General features: G+C 42.5%; 1 protein-coding gene across 1 annotated transcript in view; it reads left to right on the forward strand.

Annotated features, from left to right (window-relative positions):
* zfpm2a (zinc finger protein, FOG family member 2a) overlaps positions 1 to 16,393 on the forward strand; it is a 978,760-nt gene that overhangs the window by 629,862 nt on the left and 332,505 nt on the right. The window contains exon 4 of the mRNA XM_078217130.1: positions 9,229 to 9,350. Within this exon, the coding sequence (XP_078073256.1) occupies positions 9,229 to 9,350 (122 nt within the window). The remainder of the gene's footprint in view (positions 1 to 9,228; positions 9,351 to 16,393) is intronic.

A 16,393-nucleotide genomic window follows, 5' to 3' on the forward strand; every position in this document is an offset into this window, starting at 1 on the left:
AAACAATCTATTACTATAATGGGCAGCACGGTGGCACAGTGGTTAGCACTGCTGCTTCACAGCTCCAGGGTTCGATTCCTGGCTTTGGTCACTGTCTGTGTGGAGTTTGCACATTCTCTTCGTGCCTGTGTGTGTTTCCTCCGGGTGCTCCGGTTTCCTCCCACAGTCCAAAGATGTGCAGGTTAGGTTGATTGGTCATGCTAAAATTGCCCCTTAGTATCCTGAGATGCGCAGGTTAGAGTGATTAGCAGGTAAATATGTAGGGATATGGGGGTAGGGCCTGGTTGGGACTGTGGTTGGTGCAGACTCGATGGGCCAAATGGCCTCTTTCTGCACTGTAGGGCTTCTATGATATTTATCTCATTATAACTCTTCATCATTAGGATATTCTTAAACTTTACTAGCAGTGGTGAAAATAGTCCTAACTTGTCACGTACCCTCATAATTGTAACATGTCACTACTTTAACATCAGTGAATCTGGGCTAGACTTTTCCCACTTCCTTTATATCCTTATATAATGGGCTGCTCACAACTGAATCCAATAATACAACTATGTTTTAACTAATAATAAGCAAAGGTTCAGTCTTAACTCCTTGCTTTTGTATCCTATGCCTCTAGGTAAAAAACTAAAAATCTAATTTGCATTTTCATTCCCTTATCTATTTGCTATGCCACCTTTACTGACCTGTTTATCTGCACACCAAGGTCAACTCCATTTAAAATGTATTTTCAGAATTCTTTCTTCCAAACTTCGCTGTTTCTATATTGAACTGCATCTACCACCACTTTTCTGGGTTCAAAGGCAAATTTTAATACTGTTCTCTCAATTCTCTCTCTCTCTTTACTGATAGGTGAGGCTCCAGCACAAACATTATGGATCTCCTTCATCATATCATTCCAGTTTGAGAAACTTATTTTTATCCCTGTTCAATGCTTATTTTTATTTACTCTTTTTAACCCTTTATGATTTTAAAGGCCCCTATATAATCTCCTCTTTCACAGTTCTAAGGAGAACAATCCCAGCTTCTCCAGTCTATACAAAATTATGATCTGCCATTCCTGGAATCATTCTAGTAAATCACTGTTGTACCTTCTCCAAAGTCTTCACATTCTTCCTAAAGTGTGATGCTTAAAATTGAATCCAATATTGTTTCTGGGCCAATCTAGTTTTTATGTAGGTTTAGCATATATTCCTGGCACTTGTACTCTATGCAAATTATAAATCTCAGGATAACATATGCTTTATTAACTGCTTTTTAAGCCTGTCCAACCACCTTAAGAGATTTGTGTGCGAACATCATGAGGTTTCTTTGTTCTTGCACCCCCTTTTAAACATTACCTTTTAGCATGGTCATGGACAGAATTTATGTGTTTTATTGTTGTCCAAGATCAAACTGTTTTTATGTGTGTGGTTAGTGTGTTTTCTTATTCTCAGAGTGATTTCTCAAAATTTAAATGATTCCAGCAGAAAGCTTTTGTGAATTTAAAACTAAAGACTACTTATCATCACACACTTGTCCTGGAGGTTTAAAATCTTGGCACGCATTATCATATGCACAATGACTAGATACAGATGAAGAAAAAATGTATATGATCACAGTCTGGAATTATTTCAGTCAGCTTTGTAACAACCCTATAGTTTCTTGGATGAATTGATGCTTTAGCTGTAATGGAGGACTTGTAAAAGCAAAGGATTCTCAGTAAGCTGTAAGGCTTCTTGTAGTTGAATTGCCAGGACGTTGGCTCTCAGATGAACTTAAAGTTAGTTTGAGGAGGTGTGTTAGGCCAGTAAACATCCTCTATTGTAGCTTTTCACACCCTGAGAGTTTCACACAGCCAAGGGAGGGTGCCGAGAATAGCACGAGTTCCAAAATTGCTTTTAAGCCAATGGGATCTCCTTGTTCGATTGTCCAGCCCGCTCTCCCTGCCAATTACGTCATGGGAATCCCAGGATCCCCATTTGCATCAATTTAAGTATCATTATCAAGACATTAGGCCTGATAGTCCCACCAATGTTAAATTGTTCATTCAGCAAGGGCGAGGAGGAAGGCTGATGTGAATCACAATAGGTCGGCCACAATGTCCACCTGGCGAGCAGAACCTGCCAGAAGTGCACAGTTGAGTACAGTCCCCAGCAGGTACATTGGCACTACCCAGGCAATGCCAGGGGGTGAAGCTGGGGGAGGGGAAGCAGGTACCATGGCGGGGAATATTTGGGGAGGGGGATGGGGTTCCTTGGGGGGATTCTGGGCCATTCCGTAGGGGACACCCAGGTATTCTGCGGGAGGCAGGGACGGTTCCATGGTCGGGGTGAGGCGAAGATAGAGAGTTCTATGGTGTGGGGGATGTATCCATATCTACTTTTTAAAATTAGGGTGCCGCCAACATGATGTTGTGGCATCCGCCTATTCATTTTTTTTTGTAAAGAGTTTAAAAATATGATAGGGAAACCCGGCAATGCTGCTGGTGGGCTATCCTTCGCTTTTCTTGCCTGAGATGACACTTAGTCAATTAAAGGCAAAATTCCACCTAATGTCTCTATTGCCTATGCTGAAGCAGAAGGATGAGTCAGCTGCTCTGGTATGGTCCTTCTTGTTCACAGTACATCCTTAACAAAGGGAAGGGATGCGTGAATTTCACACAAGTGGCTGTGATGGTCCATATTTTAATTAAGTATTTGCTTGAGTTTAGGACTGTTGGGAGCTGAATACTGCCAAAGTTACACGATATCCTGCAACTATCATAAACAGTTTTTTTGTGTCTGCTTTTTAAAAAACAATTTTTAAATTTGTAACATCTTCATGCCTATACTGGGCATGGCAACATGCACTATTTCTCCTCATTCTTCCAATCAAAAAGAACACATCACACTATCGGTGTCCTCAAGCAATATTTCTGCTGTTTTGACTCAACTGAGCTCATATCACAGTTAGTGATAATATCTTACCATCATGGGGAAACAACCTTGCCACCACCCATTAGGTGAGGAACTGAGGAGCAGGAGGACAAGGGAGTGGAGAAGAAAGGGGAAATGAAATAGGGGAGTGGGAAATGGAAGTAGAGGAGTGGTAAATGTAATAAGAAGTGAAAAAAAGGAAGAGGACGGAAGGCTAGAACCTAGATAGCATTTTCTGCCCTAGCTCATGATTAAATTAATGAGCAATATGAGTGATCTCAACTACAATCTCAAGAGAAAGGCTTTTAGCAAGTTCAAAGGGAGCAATTCAGCTGCGGCCCTACAGGAATACAGGAAGTGCAAGAGAAAACTTAAGAAAGCAATTAGAATAGCAAAAAGGGGGCATGGAAAAGGACGTACGAATAAGATTAGGGAAAATCTTAAGATATTCTATAAATACATTAAAGAGAAGAGGTTAACCAGGGAAAGAGTAGGGCCCATTTGAAACCAAGAGGGCAATCTATGTGTGAAGCTGCAGGACATTGGAAGGGTGTTCAATGAATACTTCTCATCAACCTTCACATAGGAAAAGGAGAACATAGGTACAGAATTCAGGAAAAGGGACTGTGAGAAACTTGAGCAGTTTGATATAGGAAATGAGGAAGTATTGGAGGCTTTGTTGGGCTTAAAAATTGACAAATTCCCAGGTCCAGATTAATTGCATCCCAGATTGATGTGGGAGGCAAGGCAGGAGATTACAGTGGCTCTGATGCGATTTTTTAAACTCCTCTTTGGTCATAAAGGAAGTCATGACGTGGAGATGCCGGCATTGGACTGGGGTAAACACAGTAAGAAGTCTCACAACACCAGGTTAAAGTCCAATAGGTTTATTTGGTAGCAAAAGCCACTAGCTTTCGGAGCGCTGCTCCTTCGTCAGGTAAGTGGGAGTTCTCTTCACAAACAGGGCATATAAAGACACAAACTCAATTTACAAAATAATGGTTGGAATGCGAGTCTTTACAGATAATCAAGTCTTAAAGGTACAGACAATGTGAGTGGAGAGAGGGTTAAGCACAGGTTAAAGAGATGTGCATTGTCTCCAGCCGGGACAGTTACTGAGATTTTGCAAGCCCAGGCAAGTCATGGATGTTACAGATAGTGTGACATGAACCCAAGATCCCGGTTGAGGCCGTCCTCATGTGTGCGGAACTTGGCTATCAGTCTCTGCTCAGCGACTCTGCGTTGTCGTGTGTCGTGAAGGCCGCCTTGGAGAACGCTTACCCGAAGATCAGAGGCCGAATGCCCATGACCGCTGAAGTGCTCCCCCACAGGAAGAGAACAGTCTTGCCTGGTGATTGTCGAGCAGTGTTCATTCATCCATTGTCGTAGCATCTGCATGGTCTCCCCAATGTACTATGCCTTGGGCCATCCTTTCCTGCAGCTTATCAGGTAACAACGTTGGCCGAGTTTCAAGAGTATGTACCGTGTACCTGTGGATGGTGTTCTCACGTGAGATGATGGCATCCGTGTCGATGATCCGCACGTCTTGCAGAGGTTGCTGTGGCAGGGTTGTGCGGTGTTGTGGTCACTGTTCTCCTGAAGGCTGGGTAGTTTGCTGCGGACAATGGTCTGTTTGAGGTTGTGCGGTTGTTTGAAGGGAAGAAGTGGGGGTGTGGGGATGGTCTTGGCGAGATACATAGCATCTCCTACATCTCGCCAAGGCCATCCTCTGCAAGACGTGCTGGATCATCGACACGGATGCCATCATCTCACGTGAGAACACCATCCACAGGTACATGGTACATACTCTTGCAACTTGGCCAACGTTGTTACCTGATAAGCTGCAGGAAAGGATGGCCCGAGGCATGGTACATTGGGGAGACCATGCAGACACTACGACAACGGATGAATGAACACTGCTCGACAATCACCAGGCAAGAGTGTTCTCTTCCTGTTGGGGAACACTTCAGCGGTCACAGGCATTCGGCCTCTGATCTTCGGGTAAGCGTTCTCCAAGGCGGCCTTCACGACACACGACAACGCAGAGTCGCTGAGCAGAGACTGATAGCCAAGTTCCGCACACATGAGGACGGCCTCAACCGGGATCTTGGGTTCATGTCACACTATCTGTAACCCCCATGACTTGCCTGGGCTTGCAAAATCTCAGTAACTGTCCCGGCTGGAGACAATACACATCTCTTTAACCTGTGCTTAACCCTCTCTCCACTCACATTGTCTGTACCTTTAAGACTTGATTATCTGTAAAGACTCGCATTCCAACCATTATTTTGTAAATTGAGTTTGTGTCTTTATATGCCCTGTTTGTGAAGAGAACTCCTACTTACCTGACGAAGGAGCAGCACTCCGAAAGCTAGTGGCTTTTGCTACCAAATAAACCTGTTGGACTTTAACCTGTTGTTGTGAGACTTCTTACTGCATAAGGGAAGTGCCAGAGGATTGGAGGATTGCTAAAGTGGTTCAGCTCTTCAAGAAAAGTGGTAGAGATGAAGAAGGGAATTACAGACTGGTGAGTTTCACGTCAGTGGGAGGCAAACTATTTGAAAAATTCTGATGGAGAACTTGGAAAGGCATGGTTGATTAGGAATAGGCAGCATGGCTTTTTCAGAGAGAGGTCTTACCTAAAAACTTTGATAGAATTTTTCAAAAAGATGAACAAGTGTGTGGATGTGGGAAATGCACTTTATATGGATTTTAAGAAAGCCTTTGACAAGGTCCCACATGAGAGACTGATCGAGAAGCACATGGAATTCAAGGTAACTTGGCGAGATGGATCCAAAACTTGGTTAGTAAAAGGGCACAAAGGGTGATGGTAGAAGGCTGCTTGAGTGACTGGGGGCCAGTGTCCAATGGCATACCACAAGGTTCAGAGCTGGGTTCCTTATTGTTTGTCATATGCATAAATGATATAGATGATAATGTGGAGGGAATGATAAGTTTGTAGATGGTTAAGAGTGAAAAAGAAGGTCGTAGGCTACAGGAAGATATAGATGGGTAGGTCAGATAGGCACAGCAGTGGCTGATGATATTTAACCCTGATAAGTGTGAGGTAATACACTTCAGAAGAAGCCACAAGACATGGAGAATTTAATGAATGGCAGGACACTCGGAAGCTCAGAGGAACAGAGGGATCTTGGGGTGCTTATTCACAGATCTATGAGGCAGCAGAGAAGGTGAACAGGGTAGTTGAGAAGCCATATGGGACATTTGCTTTTATCAGTCGTGGCTTAAGAGTAAAAGACCAAGGAGGCTATGTTGGAGCTGTACAGATTGTTGGTTAGGCCACATCTGGAGTACTGTGTACAGTTCTGGTAACCTCACTATAGAAAGGATGTGATTTCACTGGAGGGGTTACAGAGGGGATTCAGCAGGATGTTGCCTGGTATGGAGCATTTGAGCTGTAAGGGTCAGACTGAGTGACAGTGTTTCTTAATTTTAACCATCTTATTTCTCTTCTTTCACTGACTAACAAAGTTCCAGTTCTTGGATATCTGAAATGAGAAAGGGACAAGGATTGGATGGTGAGCACCAATTTAACTTGCTGCCTGCAACACATTGAACAGGCTCAGGTTAATCATGCATCACAATCCCCAGTCTTCAGTACAGTTTCCCCTAGATGCATGTTTATTGAATTTTCCATTTCAAATTGAATGGTGATAGCTTGATATGATCAAAATGGGCTGTATCTTTAAGTTAATGACACTGGATTTGACTCATAGGAACAGGTTGCTGACAATTTTTAGTACAGTGGATGTACAATGATGTTTGTCTTTTTAGTGGTGCTATCAAAGTTTGTGTGTCATTGTGTTTCAAGTACTCCTTGTGCCAGTAGTTGAACATACATGGTGCAACAAAATTAGGTCACTTTTACTCATTGTTCATATTTTCATTTATTGTGTCGCTGTGCACTTCATGGTTTCACATAATGCCCAAGACCTTAGAACTCAGTCTGAACCACTCAAATGTTTCTCTTAACTTTCTATGGTCCCAGAAAAAAACATTACATTTAATTGATGCAACAGAAGCAATGATGCATAGAAGCAGTATGCTGCCAAAATTACATTGACTAATTGTTGCAAAGTTTAATCTTACTATTTTAGAATCCTTATATTGTAAAAACCACAGGAGACTATAACTTGAAATTATAAAGCACAATTGCAAGGCTGTGAATATATATAAATCCAGTTTTCATGTATGTCCATGTGTGAGATTGCTTGGCTGAGTATGTGTGCATGCATTTGAGTTTGGGTGTGTTGCATGTGTATGAAAGCATTTGTGAATGCTCGCAGACATATCGGTGTGTGAAGTGCATGTGGATATATTGTTACCTGCCGGATACTTAGAGTTTTGTGCTGGGTACTGCTATTGCAGGCATCCATTTCCCTGGTGATTAGAAGGAAAGGGATGTGCATTTATCCATCCAAGGCATCTGCTTTCCTGGCACTCAACCTGTTGATCGTGCATGGGAATGGCACATATTTTCAATATCAAATACTTCAAAGTCAGGTGTATAATATCACATCAAATACGCAGGATACAGCATTCATTACACTGACCCAATGAGTAATATCACAATCCCAATCTCCATGGAGCCTCTCTTTCTCTTTGCCTATCCCTTCCTCTGAATTCCATTACCCCACACAATTGATTATTTGGTTTATCCCAGTTGAACTGCTCCATTATAGTTTGTGCCATATTTCAGACAGGTTTGTGCTGAAGGGATGTGGGATGAAAATGACAAAACTCATTCCACTTTACATGTGCTAATACTTTAAACAGAATCCTACAACAGTGACTATTAGGAAAGCACCACAGTAATGATGTATTATGGAATGAAGTTGTGTGATGTAGCCATGATAATACTATACGGTAATGCAGTAAGTACAGGAAAATCTGGCAGAAAAAAAGCACATGTCAGTAAAGGAGCCTGCTCAGATTTTCATCCTAAATTAAACAGACAGAAAATTAGCATGCTTCATTTTGGCAGAAGAATGAGAAAAGGCAATATAAACTAAAGGGTACAATTTTGAAGTGGGTGCAGGAAGGGAGATATTTCAACTTGTACATTTATACTTCAACATTTGAGGGTGGCAGGATAAATTAATACATTTTAAAAATCAAAATCTCCATTAAAAAGTATATAAAGTACAGAAGCAAAGCAGTTATGCTAAATCCTTATAAATCACTGCTTAAGCATCAGCTGGTGTGTTGAGTTCAATTTTGGGTACCACAATCTAAACAGAACCTTGCTGAGTGTGCAGACAAGATTCATCAGAGCAGTACCAATAATGGAGTACTTCAGTTATGTGGAAAGACAAGAAGACAAGAATAGCTGAGTGTCTTGCCTTTTAACTAAGATCAATCATCGGATCAAGCCCAAGATGGGGTGCAATGTCTTATCTTGTCAGCTTGGATCTTGTTTGTCGCTCTTGTGGAGACCTTGAATTGGATTCAGTTGGAATTTGAAATTATTTTTTGGAGCATGCAAGGAAATAGATTTGGCCTGGTACACACTGAGCGTTGGCTTTGTAACTTAAAGAACGAAGTTAAAAAAATTTTTAAAAGATAAGAATAGCTGAGCTTGTTCTAAGCAAGCATGTTTCCATGCAGGAGGGTGAGTCACAAAAGGACAGAAATTTCAAAAGGTTCAGTGGGAAAAGAGGATAAATTTCCCCCTGGTATTCCCTTTTACTTGTAATCCTGTAAGAAAAAAGGCAAGGCCAATTCATGGGGAAAAAAATGTGTGAACTTCCCCAGACCCCCAGGGCAGATCAAAAACAAATTCCAGAAGATCTCATTGATTACTTTTCCAGGGTTTCTATCGAAGTTGCACATGAGATCAGGATACCCCTGATCTAACACTGGACAATGGAAAGCAAAAAGTTTAAAGTTTATTTATTAGTGTCACAAGTAGGCTTACATTAACACTGCAATGAAGTTACTGTGACAATCCCCTAGTCACCACACTCCGGCACCTGTTCGGGTACACTGAGGGAGAATTTAGCATGGTCAATGCACCTAACCAGCACGCCTTTCAGACTGTTGGAGGAAACCCACGCAGACACAGGAAGAATGTGCAGATTCCACACAGACAGTGACCCAAGTCGGGAATTGAACCCGGGTTCCTGGTGCTGAGAGGCAGCAGGGCTCGCCACTGTCCCACCCCAATATTCAGCATATTCAGCAAGACTGGAGTTAAAAACATGAAATATTGGAAGTATTCAGCAGGTCAGGCAGAATCTGTTGAGAGACTGGAGTTGTAATGCTGGTTACCAAAAGTCCTGCTGTATTAATCCATTCTTTTTTACTCCAGGTGAGCTTGAAATATTTCAGAAAAATGGAGAGCGAAGAATTCGCAGCCGACAACAAATACCTGGTGGTACAACCTGGGGGCCTTTTGATGGCAGTATAGGAATAACCGACAGCAACTCTTTGGTATGTTACTTTTTCCGATGTATAGGGTCTAACCTAGTTATTTTCATGCAAGAGGTCCAGGCCAGGATTCTGGTATTTGTTGCTTTATTGGGATCCATAGTCAAAAGCAGTTCTTGCTAGTTGTTAGCTCATGAAATGATTGTAAACTGATAGATTTTGACATGACCAATTTCTTATTCAAACACATCTTTGCACAAAGTGAAGATGGATTGTTAAGAGTAGAAAATTAGTCAATAATTCTCAACAATATTCCTTGATCTGGTCAACAAAATCATTTTTAATTTGTTGATTAAAAGGAAATTGAATGGTTCTCAGAATACTGCTCAGAGGTAACTGAACAATCAAGTGTGTTAATTAGCACAGATTAGCAAGGTTTCAGTTTAATTCTCTTGATATGTTGAATTTGGCATGGTTGTACGGGCACTACTATCCTGACAACTTCATTGATTGTTTGGTAAATCTGATGAAAATTTTATTTGTGGTGAACTCATTGTCTTCAAACTGGGCCCGGATGCAGCCACAGGAATCATGATGTGGGATTATCCTGTGCCTATTGTTTCCAGTGCAGGTTGCATGCATACTTCATGCTGCCTGTTAATTTAAATGATTGTAGTGCGCAGTCAGTACTAACTGTTAAATGACTGCATGTCTGAACAGTGGAACCTAAAATCATAAGAGGCTAGCTCAATTTAAATCCAGCCTGTATCTCTTAACGGGAGGTGCATTATGGCTAGAGCAGCGATTTTACCATGGAGGCACTCAGTAATAGCACAATATGGCAGAGATTAGATTCCAAGATTTTTGAAAGTTGCTCAGAGAGCTTGCTGAAGGAGATGGACAGAAGCTGAGGTATCACTTTGCCACTGGGATGTGGCCCTCCGGACAAACTTTGCAAAGTTAATTGGACCAGATAACCATAGCAGTCAATGCCAAGAGTCTAGCACTGAGGACCTGGATACATTGCTACAAAAAGTTCAATGACCTCACGTGGGTGGTTGAAGTCAGTTGAATTAATCATCAGCTGCAATATCCCACCAACTGTCCCACACAGTGCTCAGTACATAACACACCAAACACGAGGAAATGGGTTGGCCGAATGGCATTATCGCTAGACTACTAATCCAGAAACTCAGTTAATGTTCTGGGGATTCTGGTTTGAATCCCGCCAGTGGTAGAATTTGAATTCAATTTTAAATATCTGGAATTAAGAATCTACTGATGACTATGAAACCATTGTCAATTGTCGGAAAATCCATCTAGTTCACTAATGTCCTTTAGGGAAGGAAATCTGCTGTCCTTACCTGGTCTGGCCTACATGTGACTCCAGAGCCACAGCAATGTGGTTGACTCTCAACTGCCCTCTGAAATGGCCGAGTAAGCCACTCAGTTGTATCAGCATTTCTGCATCACCACTGTCTTTTTAACTTTTGCTCTTCCACCATTTCCCAGCCACCTTTTCAAGGGCAACTAGGGATGCAGCAATGCCCATGTCCCAACACCTATTGTTGATACCTAACTTGTGCCTCACCTTCACACATTTAGCACTGCTGCAAGTCTCGCACCACATCTCATAGCTTACATATACAACCAGTTATCTAGCCAAATCACCTAAACGCACTGGGCGGGATTTTCCAGCCCCACTTGCCCCAAGGCCATAAATTCCTGCCCGAGGTCAATGGACTTTACGCCCCTGCCCACTACGATTCCAGTGGTGGGCAGGATTGGAAAATTCTGCCCATTACATCTCATTCAGTGACACACCTTCCCCTCTCAAGCAAGACAAGCTAGTACATAAGCAGAGACAGCAGGAGCTAACCAGTGGGAGACAGGCACATCTGCATGTCCTTGTCCCAATGGGTGAGATGGTGTCATCATTCAAACAGCTATGCCTGAGACTGTGGCCTCGAGTGGGGCTCAACCCATTGAAGATGATGATATCCCTACCTAATCCAACTCCTCAAATCCCAGTTCCCCCCGGATGGTAACTACACAATTTGCTTTCTCCGACCTCCTCTCACCAGAAACCCACCCTTTTACGCTTTTCAGATACCCAAAGATGGGTCGTGGATGGGATGTGGTGGAAGAGCAAGAGTTAAAAAGACAGTGGTGATGCAGAAAACAGACTGTAACTCGCTCTCACAATTCATCCACCCAGTTCAGATATTGACACTGCACATACTTCAGAGGATCACTTGGAGGCCAAATTTGCACATGTTGTGTCACTGGGCATGAGTGATCTGCAGCCAGGATTGGGAAAGAATAAAATAGGTGCCAGCTTGCCAGAGGGTGAGGTCACCCACAAATTCTGCTGCAGATGATGATTTCAGTGTTAGCAACCCACAGAAGAAGGCGAATGGGTATACACAACAAAATGCTTGCAGTGCTTGCAGACCTGGCAGAAAGCTTATGGTTAGTGTCAAGGAGCACGGAGGAGGCTGGCAAAGGATTTTACACAGAGCTTGGAAGTTGTGATGAACTCCATTTGTGCAGACCTAACTATGATGTAGTGTCTGATCGTTGATATCTCTGCTTCCATTGAAGGACAAGCAGAAGCCGCCCAATAGCTGACTGCTCTCAAGCAAGTTCAACTTGTTGCCATTACAATTGCAGATACCAGAGTTCAAAGAGGCTTGCTGGGTATCATCACAGTCCAGCAATTTATCCTCTTAAAGGGTAGGGATTGCTAAGGTGCCGCCTTGGGGAAGTTGTAGTGGCTCTGTGATGCTCAAACTTGCTGTCCTCTCTCAGATGACAATATTCATTCTCTCAGCACTGTCATTCTGCCAGGCCTTACAACCAGTCAGCTCAGACTGCTGCTGCCAAGTGCAGTTCAATGTAAACTTCTAGGCTGCCAGCAGATTGAGGCCATTCTCCAAGGCCACCTGACGAAGGAGCAGCTTTCCAAAGGTTTGTGATTTCAAATAAACCTATTGGACTATAACCTGGTGTCATGTGACCTCTCATCAAGTTTCATGTGACAGCATAGCTTTCATTATATGCCTGCTACCCACATGTGTGTATTCTGTGTATTGGAGTCATGAGCCATGTCATCAAAAGATAGCTTTTGTAACTTAGGAGCGACCCTTTGGTTTGTCATGATGGTTCAAATGCAGAATGTACAATAAATCATTGCAGAATGAAGGCATGGTACCAGACAATGACCTGCATGTTATGCTGCTTTTTGTCATACTTCTATAAGACGTTAAGGTAATGGAAGTCCTTTCAATTATAATATATCTTGGAGTCCACATGCATGCTCAGCAGTCAGTGACAGCTTGCTTTTCTCTGGGAAGAATGAATTAATATATTCAGCTCTCTTGGAATACAAAGCCACGGTGAATGGCAAACTGGGAAAATATTGCTTGCTTCAGTCAAACATCTAAAATTCATGCCCATAGTTACCATCACCATTAGCAAAATTATCCTCGCTCTATCGTGAGGCTCAACTTGTGGCATAGCTAGGGAAAAATCTCAGTGAAGACATTCTTAGTGATGTGGAAATATCTGGCACACTGTTCTGTGCTGAGGTTGAGATGTGAAATTTGCTCCATTAACTTCTTGTCTCGAGCCCTGCTCCAGTCTTCCTCCTCTTTCTTCCAGCAACTTGTCCTGCTCAGCATCACCTCTGACCATTTCACCTGTCCAAAAGGAATGCAAGCTACTTCACCCATGCTTGGGAGCAGGTGTTTTGTGCAGAATTCTTGAGTTGGGACAGCACATGCCACACCACTCTTTATAGACTTCAGCTACCTTAAAACAATTCTGAAAACCACAAAACACTTCTACAATTGTAGCAAAAGCCAATGCAAATCGGTCAGCAGTTAATCTGAAAATAGTTGATGATCCCTTTAAATAGTGGTGGTGGCTTCTTCCTGCTACTGAACATGTGTTCAACTATGTGAGGTTAAGAAAGGAACATTAATCAGCAAAAATGGCAGTACTGGCATCAAATTAAGTTTTGCCTAAAGCATACATCAGAAGTTTGTGCACATGCTACAAATGCCATTTTCATGGCAAATGACATGCAAAAACATGTGCTAAGAATGATTTGTGTTGTCTGACCATGAGGTGTTTGCACTGTGTTACCAGAATTGTAGACTAGTAACATCCTTTCCTGAACCCATGACTACTAGCACTGAATTCAGTACTGTTAGCGCTGTGCATAGTCTGAATTTAGGGTTGTTGACAGCATCCGTCTGAACTCTGGAGTTTAAGCACTGTGTTATTTGATTTAAGAACTATTAGCACTTTATCTGAACTCTGGAATGTTAGCAAACTCATTCTATGGATTTGTAAAGGATATGTCATGCTTGACACGTCTGTCAAAGTTTTTAAAATAGTTAACTGAAGTAGTCAACAGGAAATTCTATAGATGTTATCTACATTGACTTCCAGAAGGCATTTGATAAAGTCGCTTGTAAGCAATTGTTGACTAATTTTGAAATTGGAAATGAAGACGAGTCATTGACCTGATTAGGAAACTGGCTAGGTAACAGGAGTCAGACAGTAGTGATAATTGGCAGGATGTGACAAGTGGTGTTCTGCAAGGTTCTGTGTTGGGGCCTAAACAATTCCACCTCCTCCTTCAGATGCCATGCCCTAAGAGGGCATTAGCAACCATGGATTTCCATTGGATTGGTCGATAATTATGCTTGGCTTGATGTTGCCTTCCGCAGTATGGCTGACCAGGAAACTCTCCCGCCCTTCCTGTCTACCATCAGGCATATTGGAAGAATTTATAGCTGTGGCTACATTATGAATGCATCTTCCATGGCCATCAAGTCCTGAAGTGAGACTTGAACTTGGAGCTTCTGCCCCAGAGGTAGGGACACTACCACTCCATCACAGGATCTCCCTGCATCTTGATGATGAGGTAGAAAACCACATATCCAAATTTACTGATGACACAAAGGTAGGTGACATTTTACACAATGTAAATGAAAGCATAAATTTTCAGAGAGAAACTAATAGATTGCATAAATGGGTATGCAAACCAATTCCAGTTTGAGAAGGGAGTCAGGCAGGGGTGTCCTCTGTCACCCATGCTGTTTAATGCTGTGGGAAAGAAGATAATGAGGATGGGTGCATAAACAGTTACCAGAGAGATGTGGCTGCATCACAGGAGGTCATAACATATGGAATTTCAGTTTTGCAGATAACACCATACTCATAGCCAGAACAAAGGAAGAACTAAGGCCAATGGCATGCCTAGTCAAAAGACACATTGGGCCCGATTCTCCCAAAAAAATCCTAAGTGCTGAATTTAGCGAGAAAAATGTTGTAAATCATGATTGTTTTTTCAGTGGGAGTTCAGACTTTAAATTTAAAATTTAAATTATGAGGAGAAATTACACAAATTAGGCTTGCATTCCCGAAATGAGTCATTTAATTGACATTTTAACATAGGAGGGTGGCACAGTTGCACGGTGGTTATCACTGCTGCCTCACAGTGCCAGGGACCCAGGTTCGATTCTGGCCTTGGGTGTGTGTGGAATTTGCATGTTCTCCCCATGTCTCTGTGGATTTCCTCCCATAGTCCAAAGATGTCCAGGTTAGGTGGATTAGCCATGGTAAATGTGTGGGTTTATAACGATAGGATGGGGAGGGAATGGCCCTGAGTAATGGGTTGAATGGCCTCCTTTTGCACTGTAGGGATTCTATGGTAATAGAAGGGTGTAAATAAAAAATAATTCTACAAGTTGAGGAGCAGAGGACTGGGGAGCATAGTCTAAAAAATAGAACCAGATCCTTCAGGTGTGAAATTAGGAAATATTTCCACATGCAAAGATTGATAAAAGTTTGGAATTCTATTCTGAATCAGGTCATTTTAAATCTATGATTGTTTGATTTTGGTAACCAAAGATAATAAGGAATATAGAGCAAAGTGGAGTTCTGGCATAGATCAGCCATGATCACATTGAGTAATAAAAACAGGCTTGATGGGCTAAATTGCCTACTCCTTTGTTCCTTTGTTGTCTGAACTCTGGAATGTTAGTATTGTGTGTTGGCCAAACTTAGGAGAGTTAATTCTACTTGTCTAAATTCAGGATTTGAGCACTACCTTGAACTGTTAGCATTATGTATTTGTATGAAAGCAAAAATAGTGTGTGCGCTGGAAATCTGAAATATTGCATATTCACCATACCCTCTGAGCTTCCGCTCTCTGATGCTGAACATTCTGTATTCAACAAAGGACTCCACTTCATCCCTTTATGCCAGCACCTCAATGAATTATGGGCTTTGCATGATGCTGAACACTTCCGATGCCTTTGCCTCAGTGTTCACTTCTTTGGACAGGAGTTCTCCCCTCGTTTCAATGGACCCTTTCACCTGTCTTTAGTCATCTTCTTCTACCTGGACCCCACCCTCTGACCTCTTACTTGCTCTTGAACTTTTAATTTAGAACTGTCGGTGTGACCTCGGCTGCCTCAGTTTGCTCCTCTTACGCACTCCAATTTGTCTCCTTCAGAATTTGCTGCACTCCGTTCTCTCAAGTCCAAACCTGACTTCATTGTCAAACCTGCTGACAAGGTTATTATCTCGCGAACTGACCTTTACTTTGCAGAGGCTGAGTGTCAACTCTCAGACACTTCCTATTATCTCCTCCTTTGCCACTATTAACACACTTAAGTCCCTAATGGCCCTTTTGTCTCATGTCCATGACATCAGCTTCAGGGATGTCATCAAAACATTCCTGAAGAAGTCACGCATCCCTTCCAACTCATGGGAGATATGACCAACTAATTTTTTTTTACTCATTCGTGGGACATGGGTATCGCTGGCTGGCCATCGTTTATTGCCCATCCCTAGTTGTCCTTGAGGTGGTGAGCTGCAGTCTTGAACCGCTGCAGTCCAAATGCTGTGATGCAACCCACAATGCCGTCAGGGAGGGAATTCCAGGAATTTGACCCAGTGACTGCAAAGGAACAGCGATATATTTCCAAGTCAGGATGGTGAGTGGCTTGGAGGGCAACTTGCTGTTGGTGATGTTCCCATGTATTTGCTGCTCCTGTCCTTCTAGATGGAAGTGGTCATGCGTTTTG

This window comes from Mustelus asterias, chromosome 7 (assembly GCF_964213995.1).
Source record: "Mustelus asterias chromosome 7, sMusAst1.hap1.1, whole genome shotgun sequence".
NCBI classification, from domain to species: Eukaryota; Metazoa; Chordata; class Chondrichthyes; order Carcharhiniformes; family Triakidae; genus Mustelus; species Mustelus asterias.